General features: G+C 36.3%; 1 protein-coding gene across 8 annotated transcripts in view; it reads left to right on the forward strand.

Moving 5' to 3' along the window:
- The window catches only part of ZRANB3 (zinc finger RANBP2-type containing 3), a 53,896-nt gene that overhangs the window by 21,887 nt on the left and 7,233 nt on the right, over positions 1-24,776 (forward strand). For 6 of the 8 annotated variants that reach the window (XM_064451060.1, XM_064451059.1, XM_064451054.1 and 3 more), the window contains 14 exons: positions 2,316-2,334; positions 5,089-5,267; positions 8,496-8,727; positions 10,827-10,912; positions 13,380-13,551; positions 13,929-14,057; positions 15,524-15,643; positions 16,352-16,471; positions 16,987-17,166; positions 18,682-18,834; positions 19,490-19,958; positions 20,881-21,084; positions 21,721-21,812; positions 23,286-23,387. In XM_064451060.1, the coding sequence (XP_064307130.1) occupies positions 2,316-2,334; positions 5,089-5,267; positions 8,496-8,727; positions 10,827-10,912; positions 13,380-13,551; positions 13,929-14,057; positions 15,524-15,643; positions 16,352-16,471; positions 16,987-17,166; positions 18,682-18,834; positions 19,490-19,958; positions 20,881-21,084; positions 21,721-21,812; positions 23,286-23,387 (2,257 nt within the window). The remainder of the gene's footprint in view (positions 1-2,315; positions 2,335-5,088; positions 5,268-8,495; positions 8,728-10,826; positions 10,913-13,379; positions 13,552-13,928; positions 14,058-15,523; positions 15,644-16,351; positions 16,472-16,986; positions 17,167-18,681; positions 18,835-19,489; positions 19,959-20,880; positions 21,085-21,720; positions 21,813-23,285; positions 23,388-24,776) is intronic. The other 2 variants (XM_064451061.1, XM_064451062.1) reach the window with 1 other exon arrangement.

Raw genomic sequence — 24,776 nt, forward strand, 5'->3', positions numbered from 1 at the left:
AGGCATGAAATTTACACTGGCAGATGGAGCGAGCAAACAGCAGTATACTGTGTTTCTCAGAATTATCGAGCATTCATCTCGCACACCGTGTCTGAAAAGTGCCAGTGTACATTTTCTGGTGAGATTTCTGTTTTGACCACAAAAATGTCCATTTTGGCCCTATGGCAAGGTGCGTGTTATTAGACATAATGACAGCTCTAATTTGATGGTGCTGCTACAAGCATTATTCATTAGTGTAAAGTGGCTGGGTTTTGTGCAGAAGACTTATGTTGTGGTTTTGGGTATCTACACTAACTTCAGACTACCTGCCACTAAAAAAGCAGTTTTGTATTACTTTAGAAGATTTTCGGTATCAAAATAAACCACGTTTATATCGTGGTGTGTTAAATTTTATTATAGACATAAAGACCTGGAAGATATTTTCTGATTTTTCATGGAAGGAATGCTGCATTTGAGTTACATGGTCCAGTGCGTATCTAGTTATGTGGCATAGGAGGAGAAGTTTCAGCTTCCTTAGAAGATGCAGTGGCTGGGAACAGACTGTGAAGAAGAATCCATCCAGAGCAATTCATCAAGGCTAGTTTGCGTCCATGAGTGAAAGCTATTGGGGATAGTAAGTGAAAAGCACAAGGCGGAAGGATAGGGGGAAAACAAGCAGTGGCCTGTGAAATTTATTCCCTTCCAGACGTTGAAGTATTTCATCATTTATGAGACTTGGGACTTTTTTCTGTCAGTAAACATTTATGAATTCTCAGATGAAGTGATTGACTGTATAGAGCTATCAGTCTATTGCTGTCACTTAGTTCAACCAACAGCATTCACTGCTGTATTTCTCAATCAATGGTTCGACTAAGCCTGTGCCCTCTGTGTGGCATTATGATACTGACTGGTGGGAGTTATTCTTCCAGGTTTTTTTTACGACAATTTAGAAAATTATACAATGCTTTAAAAACTTCCCAGTTCACTTAGCAGCTGGAGAATTCATCTAATTGCCAGTTACTTAACTGCAGCCCAAGCAGGTATTGCTATCAAACTTGAAGTTGCAGAAATTCACACTTTGCCTGTTTCAGATCTTGCCTTGGAAGTCCTGGCATTGATTTTGGTCAGAAGATACTTAGTAAATCTGTACCTTCATGCAGTCCAGGGTTGCTATAGGAGAAAAGGGAACTGTAATAGGTTGTCTCCTCATCTCTTTCTTGTCTTCAGAGTTTTTGCTTGGACTTTTGCCTTCCACTGAATTTGTTAGTGTGTATGAATTTATGTGTTTTATCTACTAATTAGCAGAGGTATGACAGCTCTTGTAATTCTTTAGATAATGCTTCTGAATTGAATGGGCTTGTTAGTTAGGCTTGGGGTTTTTTTGTTTGTTTTTGTGGGTTTTTTTCCAAGCTTGTAAAAGTTTGTAAAGTCGTGGAGGTGAAACTGTGAAATAGCTGAGAGCTTAGTTTGTGAAGTAGCTGAGGGCACACTTGGAAAATTGCAGCATTATCCATTTAGTGGTGTAACTAAATGTCCATCAAATTATTTCTTTTGTCCTTCACCCAGTCTCAAAGATTTGATGAAGCAGCTTGCATGGGCTGGAAACTTTTAAGTTCCCTAGGCCCTACCTGAGTTGAGTGTATGTACTAAACCACTGAAATAAACTAAATAGCTTAAAATAGGTATAAGGAATTCCTATCAACGATTAAATTTAATGTTTAGAAAATTTAAATATGCTGAACAGAATTTAATAGTTTGGACTGGGCTCCTGGAGTTGTGGTTGTCTTTACGTCGAGTAGCATTAACTAAGTGACTCCAAAATAGGGAAAAAATGAAGTTCATTTTCTAATACTTTAGCTAGTACAGTTGGTGGGGGAGAGGGAATGTCTGTTTCTATTTCAAAACAAATGTGACAGCTCTGGAAAGCAGTTTTAAAAAATCAGTCTGACATATAAATAATCCTTAATTATGAAGCAGCAAAAACATCACTGTTTCTGAAAGACAAAAAAAAAATTGAAGATGCACTTCTTGCCTTGAAGATGTCTCTTAAGATGACAATATAGCACTAGACTGAAGCAGCAATTCAATTTTACAATGCAAGTTCTTCAGTAATGGTAACGAATTACATATACGTTTTTAGAACTTGCTTTCAAATTCATATGAAATTTACTTTTTATAGTTGATATCTGTAGGAATGAAGTGTACCTTTTTTCCTTTCACTGATTCAGTAAATCCATAAGTTAATTTTATAGTAAAAAATTCTTAAGTATGGGTTTATCTGTAATATTTACTATTAACTTCTGCTTTTTCCCCCTCTCTTCTTGTTTCTTATTTAGGTGTATGATTGCTGATGAGGTAAGTGAAGTTCCTGTTCCTCTAACACCATTTTTCTTGGTTTACTGTACTTCATGCAAATGTGCCTTTTTTTGTTTGAGAGATGTGGGCAGAAAGGTTGGTAATGAAAGAAGCCTAATTCCTGTGATATTCAGCAGATATTCTGAAAATATCTAAGTGGGGGAAAAAATGAAACCTGACATAAGCTTAAAAGAATCAAGAAAACTTAGAAGGTTACTTTTAATTGTATTTAGGTAGGTTAAATCTCCTGTATTAAATCTTAAAAATATTAACTCAGTTGGTTTTTTTTAAACAGTTTATAATTGCATAGCTAGCTATTTTTATGGATTAGGATACATTCCTGGCCCAAAGAGGCAGATTTTGAATGGATATGCCTTCCAAAGATTAGTTTTCTTAAATGCACTGATCAAGTAGTAATAGTTAAATCCATTACTTCCATACATATGAAAATTTATATTTTATTCCACATTAGGGAAATTTGAGTCCAGCATTTGTTCCCAGAGATAAAACTTATGTTTTATAATATTCTTGATGTATTGTTAGTATAAAACCTTACAGAAAAGGAGGTAATGTTTGGGGATTTGGGGATAGTCTCCCAGTTCTAATTTGGGTTTTCTTGAAACACTGGAGGGGAGAGGGAGAGAGCAAGCGAGATGGATTAATGGGACTAAAGCATCTCCTCATACTATAAAAGACTCATTACAGCTGGAGATAAACTATCCTGGGATAGAGTGTGAAATTTCCGGAAACTGTGGAGAACACAAAAGCATTCAGGAGAGGATAAAAGGGAAGCTTGGGAAAAACCAAAATATCAGGACTAGCTATGTGTTTATTAAAACAAAGTTTCTTATTTCCCTCCTTGAATGAGAAAATAAACTGTGTACAATTATGTTAGCAACAAAAGGTACTGCAAGATATATTTATTCCAAAGTAAATAATGTGTATTTCATAATGACAGTAGGTCTGGCACTGGAGGAAGTATTGTGCAGTGTTGGGTATCTGCCCTTGTCGACATATCTCTAAAATAAGAAGAAAATGTTGGTAAAACACATCAGTACTGTGAACTTGACTACAAAAGAAGTTATGTATGAAAACTAGAGATCATATAATCACTATACATATACCTGGATTATATAATTATGTAAGGATTAAAGTACAATACTAATAGTATCTTTTTGAAAGGTATTCTAAAAATATGTTGCCGTTCTTTCTTGCAGTGGGGACAGCCAATGTTTTTTCCCCCAAAATTTCAGCTTTTCCGTGTCATACATTTCCATGACTGAGAATGATGTGTTTAAATCAAAACCCAAGACCGTAATATTTTCTACAGGTTTTTTTGTCTCTTGCATCCTTACAATCTAGACTGGTGATCAACTTTATGGGATCTAGATTCAGTTATGGGTCCGCTACTGCCTTTTATTCCCTGCTTTTTATTCCCTCTCATTTCCACTCAGTTGCCCGGACCATCTGCAGCCCACCAGTGGCTGGGTAGTCTGAGTTAGGGAGGCAACTGTGGCAACAAACTAAAAATGCATGGATTGTTTGGTTTGGTTTTCTGGGGGGGTTGTTTTGTTTTGGGTTTTGTTTGTTTGTTTGTTTCCACGTGGATTTGTTTTCAGCTGGCTCAAGCGCTACTGGCGACACAAGGTGGGCTTGCAGGAAAACTTTAATGAAAACTTGGCAGATTTTAATGAAAACCTAGTATCGAAGTAGTTCTCAGATTTTTTTTTTTCTAGTAATAGAAGAAATAATTATGTTTTCTGGGAAATCTCCTTGTGATATTATTATATCAATCCATTTAAATTCAATACTGAGGATATAAGTAAAGTTGTTCTTTTATGTCTGTATCATGAGTAGTTAGATAGCAGCAAATCCACTCAAATATCCACTGTACTCTGTGGAAAACCTGAACAGATCATCTTTAAGGCCAGTCTCTGCTTTAGTGCTTAACAGAAATCTGGAACTATCTCTTGCCATGTGAACAAGTAGAGAAAATAGCAGCATTCTTTGACAAAATCTTGGGGGTTTTATTTTTTTAAACAAAACCCTAAATTCTGAATCGTTTATTCATCTGTTGCTATCTATATTCATATCTCATTAGATGGGGAGCATTCCTGCCTCAACAATATGAAGCAAGTACTTTCTTGTTAAATGCATGTCTGTGTTGTATCTTTACCCTTCACCTTCTTGTACATCAGAATTCTCCACTAGGTGGACTTCCTCTTCTGTGTTACAGAATAAAGAGAAACTATCAGCTCCGGTGAATGACAGCAGTAGTTTCTTTTCATTGACCTACTGGTTCAAAAGCAGAGTTCTTAATATAGATCCTTTGTTCTTCAGTTGGCTATGCAACTTAGGACAAAGTTGTCATTTTTATGTTAAGACAACATCACATATTTTTCTGTCCTTTGAATGATCTGTTTTGGGTAGCTTAACAAGTTAGAGTTTGATCTTTATAGCCTACCCTAGTAAGGCCCTGAACAGAAAATCTTCTGAAGTGAAAGGAAATGCTTCCTTTAGCTTTAACAAGCTAACCAGATACAACATAATAATTAATCCATTTAACAAGAAGCATCTTCTTTCCTAAAAGATGGTATGTGGTAACAAATTGACAATGAAATAGATACTAGGTAACTAGCTCTTTGGCTTTGTTTCCTTTATCCATTTCTATCTTTGCAAAATATTTTTGGCTTTTCTGAATGGAATATGCTTTCTGAGCAGAGACTTATATTTTTAATTTTTTTCTTTTCACAGATGGGGCTAGGTAAAACAATTCAAGCAATTGCCATTTCCTATTACTATAAAAACGAATGGCCTCTCTTAATTGTAGTGCCCTCATCTCTGAGGTACCCTTGGGTTGATGAGATGGAGAAGTGGATTCCAGAACTCTCTCCAGATGATATTAGCATCATTCAGAACAAAACTGATACTGGGTAAGTAAAGTTCATTTTACTTCTATAGAAAGGCTTGTTCAACCCCCCTGCTCAAGCAGGGCCACCCTGGGCTGGTTGCCCAGGACTGTGTCCAGGTGGGTTTTTTTTTTTAGTATCTTCAAGGATGAAGACCCTGCAACCTTTCTGGGCAACCTGTTCCAGTGCTCAGTCACTGCAGTAAAAAGAAGTGTTTCCTGATATTCAGAGGGAATGTCCTGTGTTTCAGTTTGTGCCCATTTTCTCTGGTCCTGGGCATGACAGAAAGGAGCCTGGCTCTGTCCTCTTTGCAGCCTCCCTTCAGGTATCTGTATACATTAATAAGATCCCCGCTGAGCCTTCCCATTGCTAAACAGTCCCAGTCAACCTTTCCTCACAGGAGAGGTGCTCCAGTCCCTTAATCATCTTCATGGCCCTTTGTACTCCTGCCAGTACATCCATGTCCCTCTTGTACTGAGGAGCCCAGAACTGGACACAGCACTCTGGTATGGCCTCACTACTGCTGAGTACAGGGGAAGGATCACCTCGCTTAGCCTTCTGGCAGTACTTTGTCTAACACAGCTGAGGATACCATTCACCTCCTTTGTTGCAAAGGCCCATGGCAGGCTCATGTTCAACTTGGTGTCCACCAGGACCCCTGGGTCCTTTACTGCTAAGCTGCTTTTTAGCTGGGTGACCCCCAGGATGTACTCCCCAGCTGCAGGACTGTGCACTTCTCCTTGTTGAACTTCATGAGGTTCCTGTCAGCACATTTCTCCAGCCTGTTGAGGTCCCTCTGGGTGTCAGCAAGACCTTCTGGTGTATCAGCCACTCCTCCCCATTTTGTATTACTGTGTTATGGTAATTACTCATCTCCTTTGAAATTGAGAGGTCAGGGTTTTGCAAAGTAGCAAGTGCTTGTCTGTTGAAAATTACTTTGGTGTGTCTCAAATTGAACAGATACAGTTATTTCTCAAGTCTGATGAATTAGCTTGTATTCATTAGCTTCTGTAAAACATTTTGAACACATTTTTGGAAAACGTCTGGTATACATTACAAAATAAGGAAGTAATTATGGTTAAAATTCTATTTAGTGCACTGAGAAAATTTATAAGTTAGAATAAGTATTCTCTAAATAACTGAAAAAGGTCATCATGACCTAGGCTTTCTATCTTTAGATTTAATAGCATGAATTCGTCAAAGAGAGACTACAAGTCATGTGTGTTATTAGAATAACTCTCTTATTACACTGAATTACAAGGGTATTTTTAAAGTCTGCTTTACTGTAAGTGACTTTGTTGATTTCATGGTAATGTCTAGATGTTGTTCTAAAACTTCTGGGTAAGGGACACTGATCTTCACATTGTCTGGAGAGAAAGTGACTTGACCGCCAAGATGTGCAGATGAGACAGTAGCTTGGAACCTTCCTTGTGGTAACCGGAGAAATCCAACTGAAAATGTATTTTAAAAGCTTTATCAAGGGGTAGTTGCTACTAATAACCAAAGTTTAAGTTTAGCATAGGAATTTGGAAACTAAAATAAGGGTTCAATAAGCCTTTTTTTTTTTAAAGCTATTTAGCTGCAGTGCACACAAACTTTAATGCTTTTAGTGCTGAATGCAGGAAGAAGAAATGTGGAATAAGGGAAATGTTGGCAAAAGTAAACAGCAAACAGAATTTATCTTTTAAGATTTTCAAAAGGACTAGGTCTTAACCATTATCACTTACTTTTATTTGACAGCAAGGGAAGAGGAAAACTTGGGTTTCTGCTTGTTTAACTCCCAGGAGACTTCCTAGTGATAACTGAGGTAGCTGCTGAACTAATTAATATTTTAACATTAAAAAGTGTTTTATGCATTTGCAAGTAAACGCAAATGCAAAAATACAGCTGCCAGACTTGGTTTAGCATTTTGTTAAATTTGCTTCCATATGTTCAGCTTTGATTTCTCTCAATTCAATACTTTGCTTTTCTTCAAAACTTCAGCAATGAAATTTACTGCTTGAATGTTAACTTCTTAATTTAAACAGGTTATAATATACTTAGACATCAATTTAGGTTCTTATAATTTCTAACTAAATTTGAAATTGGATGTTTCTTTAATAAATTTGTTCCTCTAAGAATAAATAATCTGTATTTTTTTTTTATCCGCCCTTCACAAAGGGCAGGGGAAATTCTTGTTGTCCTGGTTACTACATTTATCTCTACAGTGATAGGCAGAGTCTGTAGTGCATTGACCACAGTGTCAGTGCTCTAACCATTGCCTCTTCTTCCATATCCAGAAGCATGAATGTACCCATGCACATACTTTCTTCTTCTTAAATACTCAAGGAGACTTCAACTTAGTTGGTTTTTTGGATCTGTTGCTACTGGTGAACAAATGAAAACCATGCCAGCAGAGCGGTAGTGTCTGACAGATGGGTTGACCAGCTATGACTCACATTCTGGTGACTTGTTTGTCTAAACACTTTGAGAGTTCCTGTGCTGCCCATAGGCTCACAGTGCTCTCTAGTGATTTTTAAAGTCAATTCATGCCTTGGGCCTATATATGTATTTAAATTATAATTATATATTTGTGTTTAAATTTATTGTAAGAAGTTCCATTCCAACTAAATACTAATTCTTCATCTTGTGCCTTGTTGGTTTTCTGCTTCCAGTTTTTCTGTTTTCTTCATACTCTGAGCAAAAAAGCCAGATAGACAACTCTGATGTAAATGGTTTTTTCAGGTGGTGAGGTTCAGCCCAGACTGTATTTTTACAGTACCCAAATACTCGGAGACAGTCTAGTTAGTCATCTTAGGCTGCTAGTAAGGCGACTCTCTGTACACAGGGCAGTAGATAGCTTGCATAGAGACATCATTACTTCAGGTGTTTCAGTGCTGTTTACAGAGTGTGCTCTTAATGATCTGGCTTGTGTGTGTAACTTTTTACCCAGAAAGTGGATTTGTCCAATGCAATGCTCCTGGAAGGGAGCACGAGTTGAAGCAATGCAACCAGATAAATTAACTTCCTTTTAAATGCAGTGTGTGTCTTCTGAAAATGGTTATGAAATGTGTGTCATTTATAAATGTGAGATGCTAGAATGTTTTAAACACCAAAAGCTGTTGTTGCTACCCTGACAGCCCACTAATTAATCAATCTGAAAGGTGCCATACACACTTTGTTAAAAAAAATCATTTTGGTATAATTCCTCTGCTATATTAATTTTCCTATAATGAAAATTTACGAAGAAAACTTTTGGATTTTTTCTTTTAGGAGAATATCAACCAGCAAAGTAACGATTCTGGGGTATGGCCTGTTAACTTCTGATGCACAGACTTTAGTAGACACTTTGTACCGGCAGAACTTTAAGGTAGTTGTGATTGATGAATCACACTATATGAAATCCAGAAATGCCACACGCACCAAGATTTTGCTGCCAATTGTGCAGAAAGCTCTTAGAGCTATTCTTCTTACTGGAACTCCTGCTCTAGGAAGACCCGAAGAGGTATTTGATGTATTGTGTTTTGGTTTGGGTTTGGTTGGTTGGGGTTTTTTTTGTTTGTTTTTTTTTAAGGATGGTATCAGTAATATGTGAACAATTTTGTAGTTCTCTTGAATATATACAGGTACATGTGTTATGACATCAAACAGTGCGCTAGCTGCATTAGGAAGCACAAATATAAGAAACTAAACCATTGTCTTAGTTTGAGTTTATCATATTAATGTTTACAAACTTGTTTCAATCTCATGCACAGGTGACTTGAGACAGTGTTTCTTACGAGAAATTAATCTCACATGTAGCAGACTGACTGTTGGGTGAAACAGAAAATAAAGAGCCTAAGCAGAGAAGTATTTGTTCCTACTGGGTAGGAGAGTCCTTGGTAGACAAGAAGTTATATTAAATCTTCTATTTTATCATCTGATATAGGAAGTCCTTGGTTTATTGCTGGTCTTTTGAATATTCCTAATGTTCTCTTGTACTGATAAGTGGGGAAAAAAATATATATCCTGTGTTTTTTGCAGCCCAGAAAGACAAATTTTCCCTTGAAGGAAGTTCAACTTATGGAATTGGGGAGGGAGGAGCAGAGAAGAAACAAAAAACCACTTTAGGTTTTATACTGAACCCAAGAAAACTGCCTTTCTTTATCAAATGTAGAAATAAGTGCAATGTAAGAGCTGATATGTATCCAGGGAACTTATAAGGGTTATTATATAAAATTTATATAAATAATAAACTTTAGAGTTTCTTGTTGTGTAAATAGAAATTATATCAAGACCCTTTAATTATTTGATTTGTTCAGAGAGGTTATAACTTGAGAAAGGTATCCACTGTATGAAAAAGGTTTTGGTATATTATGAGTGTTTGCGTAAAGCTTTAAAACAAATGTTTGTATCTATGGGCGTGGATAATTATGAAACTTCCTGTCCACATACCAAAGACATTGCAAACAGTCCTGGGAGAACTGAAGTTAGCAAGTGTTACACTTTTATACGGTGCATTGATACCAAGACCAGTAAGCAACATTGCTAAAGGTCTTCAGAGGAAATTCCATACAAGTTCTCCTTGATCACAGTAATGGGGTCAAATTTAATGATCATTGGAAAACAATTTGAGACAATTTTATAGTGATATGGAAGTTCTGCCATGGCTTATAAGACAGAGTATAAAAAGCATTCATTTATATTTATGTACATTCATAGGAAAAAACTAAAAGCAATTTCTTGGTTGGCCTGAATATATGTCAAAACAACAGAATTTCACTTGGGCAAATAAATTGGGTTTGGTTTCAGGTTTTTTTCTTAATACTGCTTTTTAATTTTATAACTTCTGTCTTGAAGCCTGTGATGAACAAATTTAGGCTGTAGTAATTTTCTTTTTGGGAGAGGTCACTAGCATATGATTAGGTAATATGAAAGCTTAAATGGCAGGAGTGACATACAGTAGGCTTAAGAGGATAGCAGGGAAATGCATTTCAGAGTCTTCCATATTACTGTTGGCTGTATGCTACCCCTGCTATGCCTCAACAGTGCATCTTGGATCTAGCAGCGATCTCTGAATCTAGAAAGCTTTGACAGTAAAACAGCTTGTAAAGTAGGGTTCTTTCTGGCTAAGGTTGTCTAAACTGATATTTACCTCCTGTTACTCAACCGGGAAGAAAGGTGTGAAATTTCTGGTCTGTATTGACATTGTCTATTTTTTGAAGTAAAACTTAAGAATGAGTAGGTTTTTCATGTATTTTAAGAAGGAGACTGTTCATGGAATACCTGCACTGAAGCTTTGGAGAAGCCCATGTACCTGGCAAATGACAAAAATTGTATTTATAGAAATAACATCTTCTCATCGGTGTTTTCTTGTTCAGTATGAATCTTTTCCAAGTCGTCAGCACTGTGTTCAGGGTGCTGTGTTCTTTGAGGGCTTCCCACAACCCTCCTGTCTCAAGACACAGGCATATTCCTATGGAATGTCTTTTGCATGTGTGCCAAGCCATCTATTTTTTGTGCAACTCTTGAATATAAACCTAACACAAGAATCATGTAACAATTATTTCTGAGTAGTCTTACATTTGCAGGCAATTTTTCTCTATCACTATTTTTTTTATACAGCTTTTCATGCAGATTGAGGCACTGTTTCCAAGAAGATTTGGAACTTGGAGTGAATACGCCAAAAAATACTGCAATGCTCGTGTCAGGTATTACTGTACTTGCTCATCTATTTTCCTGTGAGTGTCTTGTCATGTGAAGTGAGAAAATCAGTAAGTAATGCCTCTAGTGCTGTACCATACCATCTTTCTCGGAAGCACAGGGTGAGATACCATCTCATCCATCACAGGTGATTGCAGAAAATTAAACTGACAAGAGACTTTATTTGAGGGTAAAATTGGAGGCCATTAAAGTTTGAAATAAAGTTTAAGTGCCAGGATTCTGTTAAGTAAAATGATTTACAAATTTACTGTCATCGGTATGAAGTCTATAGCTTTTACCTTTTAGAGCTGGAGTTTGGGCTATAGCTGACGCTGTCTTATGCTCATATCATGTAATAATTTGCATCACACTTTACTACTGGATCAAGTCTTTTTGCTATCCCATCATACTTGGGTGGAAAGAAGTCCAATACTTGCCTCTGTATTTTACATATTGACTGGGTGAAAGTAAAGGTACCAAACTCCCAAAAGCACAGTAGTGTGTAATTCTGTTTGAGGGATCAGATATAGGCATTGTAAGTTCTTGTCCACCACCTTGCCTCCAGTTTGCTCGGTAACGTTGCTCATTACACATTTTTCCGCATGTGTGCCCAATGAATGTTAACCCATTTTTATCCCTTGCATGTTTCACGTGCTTTAAGTTGTTAACTTACGGAGGATTCATTTTCCTTCTGACTTGCTTCCCTTGGCTTTAGTTTAATGACTGGTTTCTCTAGCTATATTCTAAAATAGAGGGTATAGAAGAAGCTCAGATTTAAAATGCTTAGTTTTATCCATCTGAACCTATGTTACAATTGGGAATGAAATAAGTTGTGAGAAGGGAAGAAACTCTAGAAAATTTCTTAGCTAAAAAATTTCTTATCTACAATTTGCATATATTCAAAACAATAGATTTTGTCAGCTAAATTGGCTAACATTTAGATTTAATTTTTACAGTAATAATTACATGGTTTCATTTTCATATAACTTGTTTTTCTCCCTCTGTCATATGCATTTTTATCAGCATTTAACTTCAAATAACACTGAAGAGTGCTGTCTAATTTTCAGACAGAGAAATGCTATTTTTTCCATGGTGTTTTGACGGATTGCATCTGTAATTTTCACACCACAAGTGTGCGTGGGTACAGCATGGTTAGCTACTCAATCATAGATGATTATCTTATTTTTGGAATACCATAAATGTAATAAAAATCAAGTTCAGGGTTTGGCAAGCTTTCAATAAATAACTTTGTCTTCATGACTTGGCTGAAACAAAACATCCTGTGGTAATAAACTTGATAGGATTATTTTATGCAGCACTTTCTGTGAAAATGTGGGGTTTTTTACTTAGGTGTTCATAGACACCTGTTTCTAAGGATCAGGTCCAAAGTATTTCTGTGAGGTTTTGCCTACCATTTCTTTTATATCCCCAGTGCTCCAGCTGGAGGGAGGAAACCTTTCTAAGGACAGCCATATAAATAGACCAAAGAAGGGATATGAGCAAAAGATGTTGCTCTTTTCCGTCTATGTAGCATTCCGAGTGTGTCATGCCAATATTTCACCGGTGTAGAATGAATCCCTCAGCCTCTTTCCCGAATTATTATAGGCAGCCAACCAGAACACTGTTGATAAGCTCCATAAGGCTTAAAATTGTCTACTTTATTTTATTTTAAAAATTACCAGTAAATTACATGCTTGCAGCATATTCTCCTGGCCTTGGAAAATGCTACCTGGGCTTTTTTCCAAAGGCAGCAAAATCTGTCATGCTCATTATTTTGTTATCTCTTGGCAATGTTGACAGAGAAAAGCTGCTGTTCCTGCTGCAACACTTCCTTAAAAACAACACAGCAAAGAAAGAACAAGGAAGACTAAGTTAATAAATCCTTCCTCCTTTAAACCTTTAGCTTTTTAACCTTAAACCTACTTCCTCGATTTAACCTTGTTCATAGAAGAGTACTGCGTTTAAAGATGGTACCTTAAGCTTTAAATCCTGTCTCTGACTGTAACTAGGAGGGAATTCTCGGGGAGGGAAACAAAGGAATATTAATGGTGATATTTGCAGCTTTCGTGACAGCTTCCCTATCAGTTGTTCCCCTCTGTAATATAATAGAGCATTCTCATGGTGCTATATTCTTCTCATTAGTCCATTGAAACAAGAGGTATAAAATTATACCGGAAACTTCTGCTTCCTGTAGAAAGGGAATTGTAGCAGGGATGATATAGAGGACTGCATGCGTCTGATGGGTGGCAATACCTGCGGGCAGCAGCATCTGCGGGGAGGTTGAAAGGGTCTGACTTTAGCATTGGAAGGAATCAGACAAAGCAATCATCTCTGGCGTAAACAGAATCACCAAGTGGTGTTATCCAGCACGCCTTCATATCTAATAGCACATTTTAAAATTAATTATGTCCTGAAGGTCTCTATTGAATTAGGAAGAGCTAGTTTTCACCCTCAGGGTTGATTTTTCATTTTTAGGTTTTTTGGTAAAAGAACTCAATGGGACTGTAGAGGAGCTTCAAATTTAGATGAGCTACATCAACTTTTAAGTGAAATAATGATCAGAAGACTGAAGAATGATGTTCTAACTCAGTTGCCTCCCAAAGTTAGGCAACGTATTCCATTTGACCTCCCACACGCTGCAGCTAAGGTAAATTTTCCACTTTTGCTAAAAACACATTTGTTAGTAAATAGCAATATCTATGTATTCATATGTACGCATGTGTATTACATGTAGTTACAAAGAATGTGTGAATATATAGCATAGCATTTCTGTTTTTTTCTTAAATATCACAAGAACATGAATATATCAACTTTTTGGCATCAGGTAATGATTAAATTTGCTCTAATTTTAGTATGATCTTCTTGCTTTCCCTTAGATTTTGAATCCTACAGTTACTTTTAGCCAAACTTGATAGAGTTCTCAATAGTACTCAGTTCTTAAACATTTCATGCTTGAAATGTACATTTTGAGGCACAACGTGCTTTGTACTATATATCTAACCTCTGATCTCTTCTGCCAATTAGAATTTGAATACCATTTTTGCAGAGTGGGAGAAATTAATGAGAAATCTGAATTCAGATGCCACTGAAAGCCACTTTTCTCAAGTCATGAATCTAATCACACGCATGTATAAAGAAACAGCCATTGCCAAGGTAAGCATGGGAGTCGTCTTAATACATTTGAAATACCCAGTATGTTTTTAACATAATAAAATTAGTTGTATTGGCCTGAATACTAGATGAGGTTGGTTTGTCTTATAATCGCAACATTGAGAAACACTCTCTTTTTCCCCGTATGTGTATGGAATAGGCTGAACCCCACTATAATGACCTGAGCCAAGCATTAAAACTGTTACTAATTAGATATCCACCAAGCTGGCTGACACTGTCCAGACATAGTTTCCCAACAGCACAAAATGTATCTCACAGACTTAGGGATATACTGAAGGTGAGTACTTCAGGGACATACCTGTGTGTCGACAACCCAGGACGGTGCTGATGCAGCCCTCGTGCAGGCTGCGTTCTGTCAGTACTGGTTCTCCCCGTGGATAAATGTGGAAGAACAGTCCCCTCTAGCTGGTCTCTTTCTATTTTATCAAATGGGACTCCATGTTCTGTATTTCCTCCTGTAGCTTAAGACGTAAGGAAAAACAAGTTAATAACCAAAATCTTTTACGTGGCTACTTTTTACTCTGCTATCAGTCTTCATTATGCTAACCTATTTTTAGAAAAGGGTAGAAAAAAAAAGTTCTGCAGGCTGCTGGATCAGTAAGAGTTGAGAATCTGACCAACTCCTTCAAATTTTTTTTTTCTCCTTGTCTTAGAAGTCTTAATTCTCCTTGTTTCCATGTCTTAAATACCCCTGTGGTTCTGTTGCTATTTCTTCCTTGCTCTTCTAGTCTCTCCCCTCTGGTAATCCATTTTCAAACAGGAAGCTGAAACTCAAAAAAGAGAGGAAAAAAAAGAAATCTGAGAACTGCTGCAGTGGGTATTGCATTAACCATTGATCACAGATAAATTTCATTATTAACAGTCATCATTACTTTAATAGTTTTTGTAAAAAATATTGAAAATTCTATGAATAAAAGAATTCTATGAATGTTTAAAGATAGGAATATTTTGTGATTACTGTATCATGAAAGGATAAAAATGATTCCTTCAATTTTGATATATGGCTTTATGTGGGTGCAGATACAGAAGTTCTGATTAAACAATACCTTGTCCATTTGAAATATATTTGGGCAGAAAACAGGTTTTTTTAAAGTATGGCTCAAAACATCAGATAATGATGATGTAACTAAAAGAGGTTTTATCTACATCTTAATCTGGAAGAAGTGCCACGTAATGATTTGATCTTTTGAGCATAAATGGGGTTTTTCTCTCTGAAGGAATGAGATAGGTTTCTTAAAGGCATAAAGTTATTGTATTTTTTTCAACACACTTAAATTGAATAATTTTATACTTACCATTGTTAGTGTTTGATAAAGTCTTAAATGGATAACAAAAAGTATGGAAATTTACCTTTTAATATTACAAGAAATTGAAAGGCATTAAAATAAAAACTGTCTTTTTCAACATTTTATATGTCTTACTAATGAAAACGCACTCTCTTACTCCAGGCAGGAGCAGTCAAGGACTATATCAAAATGATGCTTGCGAATGACAAACTGAAGTTTCTGGTTTTTGCTCATCACTTAAGCATGCTTCAAGCCTGTACAGAGGCAGTTATAGAAAATAAGGTAATGATTTAACAAATGTGCACACAAATTTAATTTTACAAATACACGAGCTGTGTTTGAACTCAGTAGAACTACCTGTGTGTACAGGAATTTATGGATTTGAAGTGTATGCAGATCAGTGCCACTGGATTAAAAGGGATCATGTGGTTGTGAAGAACTGTTTTGTATTTGACAATAATGTAAACACATTTGATATGATACTTTATTATTATTGAATCAATGTTGTAGGCAGTTGTTTCCCAAGTTTTTCTACCAATTTTCTTCTGTCTACTTTGTTTTTTTCACAGAACACTATGACGCCATCTGAACATTTTAATTCAAAAGAGTAAAAATGTTTGCAGGCAACCTTTGTATTATTTTGATCATGAACTCTCAACCATTGCTAGCAAATGGTGGCTAACTTTGCAATTTTCTATTGTAATTATTTTGCAAATGCTTGTAATTTTAATAAATCATGCCCAGGAAATTACAGATTCTTCTGCAGAATATTCCTTTTTAAGCTCTCATGTTTATTCTCTGTCTTCTCCTTTTGTAAACAGAGTAAGTCTACACTTCTCTAGATAGAGGCTTAAATATAAATCAGAGGGCAAAGGAGTACTGATGCATCCCTATCCCCATGACAGGAATTTCACTGGGGCAACAGAGGATGACTGGGTCCAAAAATGGACACCGATAATGTAACTTTTTCCGTTCTATGATATGTTATAGGTTCGCTATATAAGAATAGATGGAAGCGTTCCTTCTGCAGAAAGAATACATCTTGTTAATCAGTTTCAGAAGGATCCTGACACCCGGGTTGCTATTTTGAGTATTCAAGCAGCTGGTCAGGTAGGATGAAAAAGAAAATATGCGAAATAAGAAACTTGAAGAATATAGATACTGAAGTCGTTGACTGAAGTGATTTACTGAAGGCAACTTACCTTCATGCATTATGTCTTTCATAGACTCATATATTCTTTTTTTTTTTTTACTAAGCATGTTAACTGTTTTAAGCATCTGTTGAAATTACTTGAGCAAAACTAAGACAAGCATCATCATCTCAGTCTTTAGTAAAAACTCCATTTCTCTAAAAGTACCAGATTAATAAGAAATAAATGTTACTACTTTACCAAAAAGCAGTATGCAGTCTTTGCGCAATATTGAAGTATTTTTTGAGTCTCACTTATACCTATCTGAGGCCCAAGGAAGAAATTAGTGTAATAGGCCCATCTGCTGTCGAGGTGGTCCCTCTTATTTCCATATAAAAATGTCCTGAACCACCTTTAGCCTTCATTTACTTCAGCTATTCGTTTGTTTTTGTGTGGAATCTTTTTTTCTAAAATGCATCTACTTACATTGTTTAGGGTTTAACTTTCACTGCTGCTACTCACGTTGTGTTTGCTGAATTATACTGGGATCCCGGCCATATTAAGCAAGCAGAAGACAGAGCACACCGAATTGGGCAGTGCAGTTCTGTGAATATTCACTTTCTTATTGCAAAAGGAACAATGGATACTCTGATGTGGGCAATGCTGAATCGCAAGGTATGTGCGGAATAGGACCAAATAATCAAGAACTCGCTACGGTTAAGATAGCACTTAAGTGCATGTGCCAAATAACATCCCTGCTTATCTGGAGAATTGTCCTATGATGAGACAGGTTGATACACCTTGAACTGCTAATCATTAAAATGTCCGTGTCTGTTCCGAAGTAGCCTTGTCTAGCTTTTAACTCTCTATTTAAGATCCAAAGATAAATAAAGTCACTCTTTGTCTAGATGAATGGGATGGTTCACATCTACAGGAGATTGTTGCTTTATCTTCCTTCTAGCTTTTTATTCCTCTGCTTGTTCAAGTTACAGTTTTAAGGGTGTTTTTTTTTTTTTGCACAATAATAACAGCTAGAGTTTGGCTGTGGGTTTTTGGGTGGGTTTGTTTTGTTTGGTTTTTTAAATTGGATAAATGTTGTGCCTTACTAAACCTCACTTCTGAGAGGCAGAAGCATTCTCAAATAATTGTTCTTCATCAGACCCAGATTACAGTAATTTTATCTTCTGTTGCCATTTTCCTCAGGTGTTGCTCGGTCCTCATTAGGAGGAGTAATTCCATCCTGCTTTCTTTCCTTACTTGGAAGATTTGAGAGTTCACAGAACTAAGAAAATAATTTGGCTGTTTTGCTTTTGTGACTTCTTTGTAGCCTTTGATACCATTCATTAGCGTCTTGTTTTGGTAACTGAGGAGTGTTTGTATTCTGTCAGCTCTTGTTTTCTGACATTTCCAGAAGTGTCAACATAGAAAGAACTGCTTTTTAAACTCTAGTTGTCAGAATTGTTTGAGATTTGTGGTTACACAGTGTTTCTTCTGATGCAAATGCCAACTTACCGTGGTTGTTCCTGTGTTTGGCTACCCCTATGTTGTAGTGGTGCAATTGTTTGTGTCCGTACAGTTAGTAGAGAAACTGACAACCATTGTTTTACCTATATATTCCTCTCTCGCTGAAAAGTAATCACAGCTTAAAGAAGCTAGGTACTGCAAAATGTATTTGACATTCAGTTGGGGAATGAAATTCTGTACTCTAATTCTTGTAGGTACCTCTGAAAAAATCTGTCAGTCCAGTACATTAAGAGGTTCCTTAAACTTGGCACAGATGGGTCTCAGTAATTCACCAACAATTTACCATACAAGAGTTCTGTCACTAAACTGCTTCTTTCAATTAACTCCGCCTTTGTTTCCGCGTGCCAAGCAAAATCTGTAAATACTGTAAGAGATGTACACGATCTATACATTCTCTTTTAACTTCAATAAATACTGACACTTTGTGTATACCTTTTCACATGTCGTAGTGCATTAAATATGCTACTGATTGTTATTCTTGCAGAAATAGCTGCTGGAAGAGGAGTAGTTTTAATCACTTGAGTTATTTTGAATTACTACAGAGCTTCTTTCTTTGCAAATGCTGAATAAAGTTTGCAAGGGAAGCAAATTGAGTGAATATAGGTAAAAAACTTTGTTCCAACATGTGAATTCCTTGGAAACTTTATGCAAGTCTTCTTTCTGCAGGCCAAAGTTACAGGCAGCACCTTGAATGGCAAGAAAGAGAAAATGCAGGCTGAAGAAGGTGATAAGGAGAAATGGGATTTTTTGAGTTTTGCCGAGACCTGGACCCCAAATGAAAGTCTAGAAGATCCCAGAAATGAACTTTTATTTACGCATGTAAGACTCTAAACTTAGGTTTTTCTGTTTTCTTTAATTTAAAAAAATTATAGCCATTGTTCACTTAAGCTTTCTGTGCACTGCAGACTTTACTAATGGAGAAACACTAAATAAGAGGGAAAAAGTAATGTAAATTCCATTTTAAAAATAAGGTGAAGTTGGGAAAAAGTGTTCTGCTGGGTATTAACGTCATCTCCAGGCTTCTGATGCGTCCTTATCTGTTATGTTTAGGTGACTGACCCAACCTCGGAGTCAAGTAGGAGCAAGTAATTTCTGTTTAAATTACAGCTTTTTTAGCTGTCCTGAATTTATTTGGCTATTATTTTAAAAACAGCATTTAAAAGCCTTTCCTTGTAGTAGGTGTCATCAAAAAAGGCGCATAGCGTACCAGTTCTGTGTATTTGTTTTCTGGTCGTGCTATTTCAGAATTTTCATGATAATATTGGAAAATACTTTTTACAAAACAGAAGAGGAATGTTGAATTGCTCTTCCTGCTAGCTGTTTGTTCTTAGGGAGTTACCTTTTGTTTGCATCTCCAAAGTAAAAAGAGCTTCTTGTATTAGAGAGTAATATTAATGGAGAAAAATCATAATTTTAAAAGATTCTGATGCAGTAATTATAAGTGGGGTTTACATATTTCTCCGCTCTTTCCTAGTTTGAGAAGGAAAGACAGCACGATATACGTTCTTTCTTTTCCCCAAAATCCTCCACTGAGAAGAAACGCAAAATATTTTCAGGTAATGAATCATTACCTAATGATTCAGGGTCTTCTGAAGTCGCAAAGGAAGAGGATGCAGAGAAAAGCAATGAAAACCTGGATTCCACAAGAATAAGTGATGAGGATGCAATTTGTCATGGAAGTACCTGTGAACGTGAAGCTAAAAGAGCAAGAAGCGTAAGTGGATCTACTGCAGTCAACTCCAGTAAGAAGAAGAAAAAATCTTTGACTGGAAAAAAGCCCTCTTTGTTTTCAGATAAAAACAATGAATTGTCTCCTTGTGGCTTAAATACTTCAAGCAAAAATACAGCTTTAAATAAAGTTTGGCACTGTGGTGTTTGCACTTACACTAATGATGAATTGCTCCCTTACTGCGAAATGTGCAATTCCCCTCAAAGCAATAATGGTAAGTGACCTGTGCTGCAGAGAAAAATATGCTTTTTTTCATTCTGTTTTGTTTCAGTTGTGATTAGTTCCAGAAAATACAGTATTTTTGACTATATGGATATACACAAATCCAGGCAAATTATGAAGAACAGGTGCCCATTAAGTGATCCTTCTTAATTTTGCTTTCCCCAAGGATTATTTACATTATTCTACTTTGAAACAAATGGAAAAGTCAGATAAACGTTAGCAGAATATAAATTCAGTGAGGAAGAATATATGCTCAGTTTTCTTTGCGGCAAATGTAGCTTTCCTTTTCCTTGAAGTTTATGTTTATTTTGAATCCAATTAAATGGCAAACTTTTTCTCTGTCAAAACCAAACGATGTGGTATAGATGTTTTATTAACTTGGGTATTGTATATTTGTCATGAGAGACATCACCTGGAAAATAAGGCATTTCTTGCTCCAGCAGGGCAGACTAAATGTATTTCATTAAAGTTATTTAATCTATCTGGAAATTTAATAGAACTTTTTTATAAATCTATCCCCGCGTTTGCCATTTCAATTGCAAATGAAGGAGTGCTTGTTCAGGTAAGGGCAACTAAATTTTGCAGGTATAGATCAATGCCTGGCAAACTACTTTGTGTGTTTGTGGTATACAATAACTGTATATAATATAGAATTGCTAACTGCATTATTTACTGCATATATTTTGACATTAAGCTGGGTGCATGAAATAGCATAAATGGAGAACTTTGTTCGTTGTGTTTATTCTCATAATATTAATGGTAGCTCTAGTTTCCTAAGGGATTGCACTATTAGAGAATAAAATGCAATTTCTTTGTATTTCGATTGCATAGTCCTGTCTCCAGATGTGGATTGATTAGGTTCCTGTTTGTATGGGTAGCATAAATAATTGCTTTTCTTGTTTCTTCATCTGTAGTTGAGAGAGATTGTGAATCTCCCACTAGCCAGACTGAGGAAGATGTGTCAGAGGACTCCAGAAGAAATGAAGAGAGCACAGTATGTAATGCTGAAGATAGAAGAGACAGTTTTGGGGAAATGGTGACCCAGCAATTTGTTGAAAGCAGCAAAGAGGAAACTGTTGAAATTGAAAGTGAAGAAAGTGAAAAAAAGTGTGGAGAAGGTAAAGCAGGACTCCTATGAAAGACAGATTATATCCCATTGTGAAACTGTATTAAATGCCTCTGGCACGAAAAATAACTTTTAAATAAAAACCTACACGTTTGAAAGAGAGAGAGAAGTACATACACTAGCACATGACTTCCTTGTTTTAGCCTGGATTGTTTATTGAATTTTGATGATACAACTCCTGAAGCAATACAGTTTTTGGCTGGCATAACAAGTCTGTCAGATGAGCAGCTGTGAACCTGTATTGTTTTGTTGAAACTTATGACGGCATGTACTTGTGTTCAGGACAGCCATGGGCAAAAGAGATGATGGGTAATTTAGGAGAAACAGAAAAACAAAATATGCAAATATCTTGATATCTTGCTGCTTGAGTTGGGTATCTTGTTATGTTGTTCTGGAATTAGTTATAGAATCCTCATGTGATACATATTCTCCTGGGTTTTGTTCCATGATTGCAAGAGGAGATATTTACAGTGTTCATAGAAAAATGTGTTTGCATGTGCACCAAATTGGGGAATTTCACAAATAACTTCTTAAAAACTTGTGTAATGTTATTTTTAATGTCTGAGTAGACTGAATGAAATGAATGAAGGAGAAAACTTTCTAATGGTGACGTTGTTTCTCCTTATAGGAGACGTGGATAGATTGGACCTGCTTCCAGTATATGATGGGCTTATGTTTTGTGCAAGCAGAAATACTGATAGAATTCACCTCTATACAAAGGTAGATCTGAAATACGCATGTTTATTATAATTGTAAAATTACAAAGTAAAATGTTGTCATATGAAACATGTATACCTTCACTTGTTATATTTTATATAAGACAACCAGTATTTTTGCATTGCTGGTATGTATAAAAATTGGGTAGTTTATCAGTCTAGTTCTCTTTCTCAGTGGAATTAAGTAATAATTCCCTAGATATTATAATTTACAAAATGGGCCTAATACATCTAATATATGTCAGATCATCTGTTAGAAATGCAAGTGATAGTTGTTTAAGATTCCTTTATTTTATTACAGTGTCTTATCACAAAATGTTTTCAATAGAAAATTCAAAACTAAAATAAAAATGACAGTGAATCTTGACAGACTACGTAAATAAAACATTGTCACCACGTTTTCAGAAAGCTAGACATTGGTGCTGTGTGTAAGTCAGTAACTTTCTGAATAAAACACAGTATCATTAATCTGCAGTCATAATGGGAGTATAAGAAACTAGCAGTTGGTAATTTTCCATGTCGTTTTTCAAGGGGGAATCAGGACTTTGCAATTCCTTCCTTTAAGGGATAGAAAAAGTTCACTGAGAAGATCTCTTCAAAGCTACTGAACGAGTCAGTGTATTCAGGTGCAACTGCAAAGCATCACAAATAACTGAGGGCAAGTCTTAGAGATAATATGTTGTTGTTAGGCTAACTGATACAGCTGGGAAAGTCAAAAAGAGTGTCGTCGTGTATCTGAAAACTTGTTTAACATACCTAAAATGTACACTGCTTCCTAGCTTCATACATTTTACTCTAAGACAAAGATGCATTTTGGGTGGTATTTGGGCAACTGTGTATTGGTCTGGGGCTTTTCGGCTTGGGTCAGAATTTCATTGTGCCAGATACTGCACAAAGTCTTTCTGCTGATCCATGAGATGCTGGGGAATTCTGCTTTGATTCCTTCTCTCAAATGTTTGTGAATATTCAATAAGGGCCATATATCAATAAGGGCCATATATACCTGCTGGGACAATTAGTTCCTTAAAAATTAAGTGGAGTAGAACTTGTTCAGACAATTAAAAAAAAAAGTATAATAAACAATGCTTTATCTAAGATTCTGATTTCAAATTGTAATGAAGGGACATTCTGTAGTCTACGATCATTCATTTCCCTTGGAAATTCAGTCAAGACGATTAGAACTTCAGCTTCTTAATTTAAGGCAGTTTGTGTGTCTGAACTATTTACAAAGAAAAAAATTCAGATTTTTTCAAAGTTAAAATTTTCACCCTGTTTACTTTTGGATATATTCATGTGAATACTTGTTTCTTGCATCTGTGGTATTATGATACATCTGTGGCTTTTATTTTTTTCCTGGAAAAATCTTCCCTTGAAGAACTAAATTTAGTAGGAAGGGAAGATAATTCTCTTGAAACGGATAACTTTTTTCTAGATTGTGCTACACTGCATCTGTAAACAAAACTGTGTGCTTGTCTAGGATGGTGAACCACTGAATCATAATTTCATTCCATTGGACATAAAGCTGGATAACTGGGAGGATTTACCAGAGGCTTTCCAGCATAAACGAAATCGTTCATTGGTAAGAACAAATTCTACTGGCACAGTAATATAATATTTAATATGGAGTGCTTTGACTTACTTTTTTAAAAATAAATGCAGAACACTGCCAGGCCTTGGGATCTAGGCATAGTTTCATCAATGCAAGCAGATCTTATAAATGTTGATGTGAATATTAATTATGCAGTCCGTTACTTGGCAAATTGTCATGCCTCCTGTTAACATTTTGGTAGATGGAATCAACCAGGCATAATTTAATTTCTCATTTACAGGATTAGTAACTAACATTCGTAAGTCAACAAAATAGCATTTTAAAGGTTATGAATTAAACAGGGCACATTATGAATAAGAACGTGCTAGATTGTGTCAGAGCTGCAGTTCTGAGCAGGCCTCCACTCTCACTTCTTCCTTGGACTTCTAACAACGTTCAAAGCAGCGTAGGGCACAGCTCCACAGAGGCAAGTAGCTTCATCTAATTCAGTAATAAAGATCACATTCATAATGGTGTTTGAGGAGAACATTAGCACTGTAAACCCAAGTACTCAAGTAAGGAAATACAGGATTTATATTGGATGTGCAATATCTTCTGCTTAACGTAGTTTCCTTAACTGGTTTCTCCATTTAAAGAGAAATACAATTCAGAAAATCAAATTCTATTGTGTAGGAGCAACACTGATCTTTCTGGTACGTTCTCCAGCAAGGTTGGAACTTCAGTTTGTAAGACAGATACCTGACTGATTCAACCAAGAGTTCTGTGAAGCAGCTGTTGAGCAGGTAACACAAATGTTGCCTAGGGATTTCACAGCCATTGGCTAGACGGAAAAGACAAGCCAAGAATCCCATGTCTGTGGGCAGGGGGTGGCACTGCTTTAACTTCCCATCCCTCAGCTTCCTCTTCCAGATTAGAAGATCCATATTAGTAAATGCTCCCAAAAAGAATCGAGGAAATACCTTCTTGTTTCCGTTTCCATTATATCCTGCCATTTCATTGGCTTCTTTCTTGCTGCTCTGACTCTGAGGAAGTAAGACTCATCTGTACACTTTTACATTTGCCATGTAAAAATACTCCAAGGAGAAAATCATTGCCATGTTGCAATCCTAAAGTATGGAAGTTTGTTCCTGGATAAAGTTGAAGTCACAGTTAAGTCCCTACTGCACAATGTATTTATTCTTCCCATCATCTGTGTTCAGAAACAGTGTGATACTCTCTGCTAGAGGTAGTTGCAAGTCAGTGAGGAAAAGAGTAGAAAAACAGAATGGAAAAACCCACAACCCAAGCCACTTGTTCAGCTGTCATATTGTTACTCCCATTTATTTTCTGTTTTAGAGATGAGGGTGGGATGAAATAATTTTTCCCCTGCACACATCCTAAAGCAAGCACTCATAAGTTCTAAATTCCTATGTAGGAGCA

Source organism: Phalacrocorax carbo, chromosome 5 (genome assembly GCF_963921805.1).
Source record: "Phalacrocorax carbo chromosome 5, bPhaCar2.1, whole genome shotgun sequence".
In the NCBI taxonomy this organism is placed as follows: Eukaryota; Metazoa; Chordata; class Aves; order Suliformes; family Phalacrocoracidae; genus Phalacrocorax; species Phalacrocorax carbo.